Source organism: Centroberyx affinis, unplaced genomic scaffold (genome assembly GCF_046629955.1).
Source record: "Centroberyx affinis isolate AG114_WGS23_722 - 3 ecotype Tasmania unplaced genomic scaffold, CSIRO-AGI_Caff_v1 ptg004772l_1, whole genome shotgun sequence".
Lineage (NCBI taxonomy): Eukaryota > Metazoa > Chordata > Actinopteri > Beryciformes > Berycidae > Centroberyx > Centroberyx affinis.
Window position 1 is genome coordinate 434,330 of NW_027282316.1, and position 8,828 is coordinate 443,157.

At 42.0% G+C, this 8,828-nt stretch overlaps 1 protein-coding gene across 1 annotated transcript in view; it reads left to right on the forward strand.

Moving 5' to 3' along the window:
* The window catches only part of LOC139666034 (semaphorin-5B-like), a 60,692-nt gene extending 52,113 nt beyond the window's left edge, over positions 1–8,579 (forward strand). The window contains exons 18-21 of the mRNA XM_071545108.1: positions 184–333; positions 2,458–2,493; positions 2,870–3,081; positions 8,418–8,579. Of these exons, the coding sequence (XP_071401209.1) occupies positions 184–333; positions 2,458–2,493; positions 2,870–3,081; positions 8,418–8,579 (560 nt within the window). The remainder of the gene's footprint in view (positions 1–183; positions 334–2,457; positions 2,494–2,869; positions 3,082–8,417) is intronic.
* Positions 8,580–8,828: the final 249 nt, after the last annotated feature.

Consider the following 8,828-nt stretch of genomic DNA (forward strand, 5'->3'; position numbering starts at 1 on the left):
AGTCAAGTTTAAAAACTTTTTTTCTCCATGTTGAGAACATTTTTTTATCAAAAGGTATCATTTCCGATCCATTTTTTCCCAGATTCCCAGCTAGTCTCTTTCTCTCCTCTTACCCTTTCAGTCTCTCTTATCCAACCCCACTCTTTCATTCTCTCTCTCTGCCCTCTTCTCTCCCGTCCTCAGGTTGGGGTGGATGGACAGAATGGGGGGATTGCGATGAGGAGGGTCTGCAGCACCGGAGTCGCCTGTGTGGCGAGGACCGGGAGGCCTCTGCCAGCCTCTGCCAGGGCAACATCACCCAGTCCAGGCCATGCCAGCCTCATGAGGTGCCAGGTAAGCCAGTCCACTTACTCAGGGTTCCTACGCAGGTCTGCAAAGTCTGGAAAAGTATTAAAAATTAATTTGATCATTTCCAGGTCTTGAATAGTTTGGGAATTTTAAAGATTTCTGGAAAAGTATGGAAAATGTTGCGGTTCAGGTCCGATACACACATAATTCTAGCTTTTATGTTGTTGTAGAGCCACTTTGAGTTCACAGTTTTTGTTGATGTGAAGAATAATGTTCAGATAGAGGGACGCTCTTATTACCCAGCCGCTGTCAGCATGCATTATATCAAATACCCACCAAAATCAAATCCAGTCAAGAACATAGGGTCTGGGAAAAATCTGGAATTTTAAAATGGAAACTGTGTAGGAATCCTGCCAATCATCTCACATATTGTGATATTTGTCACTGTGAAGAACAATCTTCATCTATACAGTGATATGACCTAGTTAGCAGGGGCAAGATGTCTATCTGCGTAAATCATATCGAACACCAGACAAAATCTTCAAAACAAATCAAGGTCTGGAAAAAGTATGGAATTTTTTAATTGAAAATGTGTAGGAACTCTGCTTAGTACTAAATTACTGCAATGAATAGAGAGAAGGTTACAGAATCATTTGAACTAACTCTTAATTTGAAATTTAAAGGCACTATGTGTGTCATTTTAGCATCAATAAATCATGACTGCATTCATTTTGAGACATTAGTAGAATTACCATAAACAAATAAGACCATCAGCGAGAACATTGGCAGCCTCTAGCGACCCCTATTCTGCATTTTCAATTGTGAGCCACCAGGACGGATTTGGCGGGAAATCTGCTGGATTGCTTATTAAGCAGTAACTAACCCAAAATGAATGTACCCTTACTGTAAAGTGTTAACGCACTAACAATACCACTGGTGTGAGATAGAGGCGACCAAACATCTCTGCCATGCTCTCATTTGTTTACAGTAATTATACCAAGATATCATAATTAATTTGAAAACGATTTAATGATATTCAAAAAATGATACATACAGCACCTTTAAGTGGCATGTCACATAAAGTCATATTCATTGGTTTTGCCTGCCGTCTTGCACAAGGATTTTGCCTTTGTGTAATACTCAGGGACATAATCCTTTTTATTGGCAGAATAGGCTGACATTAAAGGAATAGTTCACCCAAAAATGAAAATTCTGTCATCATCTACTCACCCTCATGCCAGTTGAAACACAGGTGAAGTTTGTCCATATAACACACAGGGAGGTTGCCAGCACAACTCCATAGCAGCCTTCTCCAAAACAACTGAAGTCAGTGGGGACCAGTTCTTCAGAGTTCCAAAAAGACCTACAGTATATTTACACCATCATTTAGTGCAAATCTTAACTACAGCTGATTGATTTGCAACAAATAATGGCGTATAGGTCTTTCTATTCACAGTGTGATTGTTTGGCTGTTTTTGTTTTGGAACTCTAAAGAACAGGTCCCCATTGACTTCAGTTGTTTTAGAGAAGGCTGCTACCAAGTTGTGCTGGCAGCCTGCCTGTGTGTTATATGGACTAACAAATTTCACCTGTGTTTCATTTGGCATGAGGGTGAGTAGATGATGACAGAATTTTCATTTTTGGGTGAACTATTCCTTTCATCTTTAGGGTACAAATTCATTGTATATACTGCAGTAAGCGGTATTAAGTTATGTGAGGACAGGGTCTTTTAAGGAAAAAAAATATCACTGACCTTTTTATTTACCAGTATATAATTGGTTACAGTCTCTGGAGTTGCTTCACCAATTGCTCCTCCTTTCCTAAAGAGATTTATGGAGCACTGCTGGGGAAAAGCTGGAAACATCCAGTTACTTTCACACAAAAGGTTCCATTGTACACAACGGAACGCTGACTTGTTAAATCTGCATCTGTGGAAATTAAAAAGATGTATTAATGAAGATGTCAGCACTCGAGAACGGTGAAGCCTTTGAGAGAAATGAACTGCTCTTGTCAGTTTTGTTGTTTGATCTTTTGTAGCTGTAGCGATTTCACTCAACATGGATGGTGTTTCTCTTTCTGCCTCTGTCATTTATGTCTCTCTCTCTCTCTCTCTGTCTGTCTGCCTGTCTCTCTCTCTCTGCCGCTCTCTCTTTCTCGCTCTCTTTCCAGTCATTTTACCCGGACAAGAGGACCAGCACTGTGGAAGTAAGTGAAAAGAAGGGATGCCTATTCATTCTCTCTCCTCCATCATCCCCACACACCCTCCCTCTCACAGATAATCTGCTTTTCGAGGGTGCGCCGGGTTTCACGCCCTGCCACTCCCGTTGCGTCCAAAGCGAATCTACGCCACCCCGATTTCTCGCGGCCTCCGAACCCGTCGCCCCTGCCGAGGGTCACGCCGACTTAACGTGAACCCGTCTCACCCCTGACAAGAGCACCCGTTATCTGATTAGGAGTCGGGAGTCATGCGGCAGTTCACGCCAGTTCCTAAAGAAATCAGAGTTATTAGCTCACTTCGCCCCTTCTTTCCTGTCTCACCCTCTCTCTCTCTCCGTCTTCCTCCCCCTCCCTCTCTCTCCAGCCTTTACCCTGTTCCAGTTGGTGGCGGTGGGGTCGGCCAGTTTCTTCGCGGCGGTGCTGCTGTCGGCGCTGGCCTACGCCTACTGCCAGCGTCTGAACCGGCCCTCGGCGGAGTCGGCGGTCATCCACCCCAGCACGCCCAACCACCTCACCTACAACAAGCAGGGCAACGCCACGCCAAAGAACGAGAAGTACACCCCCATGGAGTTCAAGGTGAGACGGCTCAACCCAACGGAGCGTTCTATTTGTGGGATGATCGCTCCCACAAGTCGATCGCTGACGTACCGGCACGGGCGGAGTCTGCACTCGATTTCAAACAGTCGAGGTTTATATGATGAGCGGTTGATTGCATGAAATGCTTGAATGAATGGTGTAAAATTATACTGGGGTGCACTGTAGTCCAACTGTGAAATTATCTCTCAAAGAACTGCTCCTCTTTTCAGTTTGCAGAGGTCTCTCATCACTTTCAATCTAAGTCATTTACACAAACACAAGATCTCAAGTCAAGACTTTAGAAACCTTTTCAAGTCATCAAAGTACAAGTCAGAGTCTAGTCCCAAGTCACCAGAACCCAAGTAAAGTCAAGTCTCAAGTCTTCTCTTCATGCATTAAGTCAAGTTGATTGAGTTGAGTCAACGCGAGCAATTAAAACTGTGACTCGAGACTGACTCGAGTCCAAGTCATGCGACTCGAGTCCACATCTCTGGTTACCTGGGTCCAGACCTTTGAATCCGCCCACTCCACTGAGTTGACTGATTCTGGTCTGGCATCCTGACATGAAACAGCGGTTTCTCTCAGAAAAATGATCAGTCCAATGAGCGCCGGGGGGGACTAATGATTAGCCAATCATCACCACGGGCGGGACTAACGCCGTTGTCAAGCGTTGTCAAGCTGTGCGCCGGAACCAAGGAGGAGTAATAACAACAATGGCGACTGCTGTAGACAAGATAGACGCTGCTATCGAGGCTGTTCTAAATCGATTAAAAGTACCAATTACTTTGAAATCCAAAATACTTTGTTTTTACTTCACTCTGTGTTGTCGAAGATGCTCTATACTTTCTGAACCATCTCTGGTGTTGTCATGGCTACGCATCAGTGTCGACTTAAATGACATTAGATTCAGGCGGATACGTCGGTCTCTATTGATTGGTTAGGGAGAATTGAATCCCCCTCCCTCACGGAAATCGGTTAGAGTGGAGACAATGTCAGACTGAAGATGAAAAAGGAGTGTAACGAGTTGACAATTCTGTCTGATATCAGGCAACATCTCTGGTGTAGCGTGTATGTTTCGTCCACTGCCCAAGTTGGTGTGAGAGAAGGTGTGGAAATGCTTAAGCTAGCTGTTTGGATGATTTAAACTGAAGGGGTGCTGCCTTTAAACTGATTGGATAATAAGTAGCAAATGAAAGGATAGAAGAATAAATTGAATGAAGCAGAACCAAAGAACCTGAACTGATTAGGTGGGAAGTAGTGAAAGGGTAGAGGGGATGGAATTGTGAATGAAGTAGTCTTCTTCATACTAAGCTTCATTTAAATAAAAGGAATTTGATGTTCTTGGGTGCTACAGTTCGAAATTAGGGCCTTCAGAACAATAACAATCGACTACTTATAAAATGTACTCACAATATAAATAAATATACATGTATACAAATATGTAACTGTACAAGGCAGTTACATATCTCACAGAAAACATTAAAAGAAAGCTCCTAAGGGGATGTAACGTTTTTAGATAATACATTCTTCTCTAAATTATCTACTGTCAATACCCCACCCCCTCTCTCCTGGCCTGCTTGATTTGTTAAATGAGCAGAAAGGAAAGGTCTTAAGTAGTGTGCCCATACACTGTGAAATGTCTCGCAATGGATGACTTCCCATCCTTCCAGTTTATTGCATTCTGATGCTCAATAATGCGCGTTTTGACTGCCCTACTCGTTTTGCCCACATATTGGAGACCACAGCTGAGAGAGAGATTGATTTTCAGCCTCATCCTGAATTCTGGCTGTTTTTCTAACATCCGGAGCCAAGGGTTTATTACCCCAATAGAAAAAAAGTGGTGACAAATTGGATCCTAACAAATCAGAGGCATTTGTGTGAGCAGTAATCTGTGTTATTTAGTAGCATTTTAAAGAATCGAATCCTAACTTTCCTTAACACAATGTCCTGAGCAAAGGTTAAACTGGATTTCTCCCAAATCACCATAAAACCATATTTACAACCTCCACACCCTAATCAATATACTGTACATGTAAACCACACCAAAACTGGAAAAACATTAGGGCTGAACAATTAATTGAAATTTTATCGAAATCACAATATGGCCTACTGCAATTTTCAAATCGCAGGAGGCGCAATATTTGTTAAAGGCAAAATGTGTGTCAGAATACCATTTTAAATGAAATATTGTCGTGCTGCAGAGATGTCCTGGCCTACACATCATATTCTACAGACTAAGAAAACATTGTTGTTTGGTACAGATCCCCGCAAAAATCACACCATAATCATTTTAATACGCTTTTCAATGAAAATGAGAATAATGATATAAAAATGATCATTCCCTCTAATATCGCTAATCATATCGCAATTGCAATATCAGTCAAAATAATCGCAATTAGATATTTTTTCAAAATCGTTCAGCCCTAAAAATCATATTACAAAACTTTTACAAAATGGTTTAGGGGGTAAAGTATATGCATTCGAAAAACAAATGTGGGATAAAATTCGGTGAAAAACATACAGATTTCTTCATCCAAAGAAGAGGGGTTCAGCAGGGCTGCAGCATGAGTCCAACTTAACATTTACATTAATGATTTAGCGGTGCAGTTGGAACAATCTCTAGCCCCTGGACTCAGCCTACAAGATGAGGGAATAAAAGTCCTACTCTATGCAGACGACCTGGTGCTGCTGCTACCCACTGCACAGGGCCTACAGCAGCACCTGGACCTGCCAGAACTGCTCATCATGATCTTTCAAAAGAAGCCCAGAGCACACCATGCAGTATACGTACCTTGGTCTAATCTTTATTGCATTGGCAGTGAATGCAACATGGTGGTGAATGCATTAAAGGACAAAGCTTGCAGAACTCTATATGCAACGCAAAAGAAATTTTGCAATTGTAATTCAGCCCGTTGCGCTGTATGGAAGTGAGGTATGGGGTCCACTCAGTCACCATAGCTACACAAGATGGGACAAGCATCCAACAGAAACCTTACATGCTGAATTATGTCGATTGATTCTGAAAATTCAAAGGGAAACAGGGCAGAATTAGGTAGATATCCACTGATAATTGTCCAAAAGAAGATCCCTAAAATTCTGGATACATTTAAAATGAAGTCCTGAAGAGTCGTTTAATTTCAAAGCTCTCAAAACCCAAGAACTGAACTCAACACAAACTGTTCTCAGACCAGCATTGCTTTGAAAAATACAAAAGTCAATCAAATAATCAAAAACTGCAAGAATAACTATTTGAAACATTGGGGCACTGAAACTAAAACTCAAAGTAACTCAGTAAAGTAAATTAGAATGCTATTGGACCCTAAAAAGTGAGTATGAATTGGAGTGTTTTTTTATGTGTTGGCTTGTTATTTACAGTGTTCGTTCCATGTTGTTCTCATCCTGGCATGTACCTGACTGCATAACCAATTTCCCTTTGGGACAATAACAATGTTGAACTTGACTGTCAGAGATAAAACTCAGTGACAGATCCTGACCAAGTACAGGCTCCATGTCCACACACAAAAACCTGGAAGACACAAAAAACCTGGCGCCCAAAAGATGAAAGAACATGTGGTCACTGCATGACAGGTGTGGTAGAGACAAAGCTGAACTTTCTCTTTCACTGTAACAAATATGAAAATATTATATATTGTTGTTATATGTTGCCATAGCCTGAGGGACAGCGCTTAACACTCTGGATCAAACCTACCCTGTCCTATTAAAACCTACCCTGTCCATATGGTTCTATTGCTGTTCATCTGTTATTCCATATTATAATGGAATTCTATAGTGTCTGTTTGTGAGACAAATGTACTGTTTGCCTGTCTTTCGTTTTTCTTGATGAGCACTGTCAGTGCACATTTGCTTTGGCAATATTATTACAGAACAGTCATGCCAATAAAGCTTGTTGAATTGAATTGAATTGAATTGAATTGAGAGAGAGAAATAATAAGTAAGAGGGGGAGAAATAGATTGTGAGAATGAAAGAAAACGAAAGAGAGATCAGGCTTAAAAATTAAGAAAGAAAGAAAGGCTGCAAAAGGACCAAAGTGTAAATCTCTTCTTTTATTGATGATCTAAAGGCAGAGGGCACTCATAAATGAACCAGTATAACCCCCAAGGCTTTAAATGGTGTTGGAGGTCGACAGTGTAAGCTGCATAGGAAATGAAGTGAGGCCAAATGTCAGAGTCAGAGAGTACACAGCTGGTCTAGCTATATCTTCACTGCAGTTAAAAAAAATTAATTAATTAATTCTTTCAACGGTTTTGCAATAACTTATTTTACAGCTATTTTAAAGGCCTTCTCCAATGAACTCATCCAACGTTTTAAACATTCCTGAAAACCTCTGATCTCAAAACATGCATGATTATCTCCACCAGTCACAATCCCAGTTAAAATGAGGTTGAGGTGGGCAGGGGAATTAGGGAGGAGAAGCAGAGCTTTCCTTTGGCAGGAATCAGTTTTCACTCCTACTCTTCCTTTTAATCCAATGATTTGCTTGCAAAGCTTATTGTGAGTGTTTTTTTAAGATGGCTGCGAGGCCACTTGCGGGGGTCTTAAACACCAGGAGCTGCTTACTAAACCAGGTAATGCTCCTCATCCAAGGTGCAGCACTGTGAAACTGATGGTAAAACGTCAACATGTGAACAATCTTCTTAACTGTAACCTGAAGTAACTCGGATACTAACAGAGTCATTTCTATGTTCCCAGGGTCCTATGTTCCCCAGATTTATATGGCACATAATGGGAACATGACAAAGGGTCCTATGTTCCCAGGGTCCTATGTTCCCCAGTTCTACATATGTGCTCTCCCAGGGTCCTATGTTCCAACAACAATGGACTTTCACAGGCTTTCTAGTCAATACTTTATACCACTCATTCTGCTGTCCTACATAGCAAATCCCACGCAATTGACACCTAAATAGAGTAAAACAATTACTGTTTGACCCAGGTCTGATGCTAACTGCTTATAGCACCTTAAGCTCTGAGTTTTGTGATGTGTATTGACCCCAAACCTTCTGTTGCCAGAGGAGTAAACTGGGATGAACAGGATTTTAACACTGTAAATGGTTCAGTCTGCATGTAGTCTACACAATCCATCTTTTTGAAGTGCACTATATATTTGATGCTGGAATATCCTATTTGAGATTCTGGCACACAATAGCCCCCACAGTTACTGAAGCAAAATTTCAGCGAAACAACAATAGTCTACTTCTATTCAATAGGACATTAGTAGTCTCGGCACCAGTGATTGCAGCACACTGACTCCCCCTGTTCTCCTCCCTCTCTCTCTCTCTCTTTCTCGCCCTCCGCCCCTTCCTGCCACCCACTACAGACGCTGAACAAGAATAATCTCCACGTGAACGACGAGACGTGCAACTACTTCACCTCCCCGCTGCCCTCCAGCAACGTCTACACGACCACCTACTACCCCCCCAGCCTGAGCAAGTACGACTTCCACCCCGACTCCCCCTGCAGGAACTACATGCACAGCTGAGAGGCAGCCAGGAGCGCAAAACAAACCCACCCTCTCTACGGGACATGGCCCCAACCGCCACCATGTCCAACTGTTTCTTCTTTCAAAGAATATACCACATTTTTGGTCATTGGTCAACTTCAGCATGCTCTATGTTGAGTGACAGTGTAAGAGCTCCATGCTCACACTTTAGCATAATGTTGAGTAATAGTAGATGACTAGCATTATCCAAGTCAGTGGTTTTTATTATGTGGCCTGTAGATTCATACA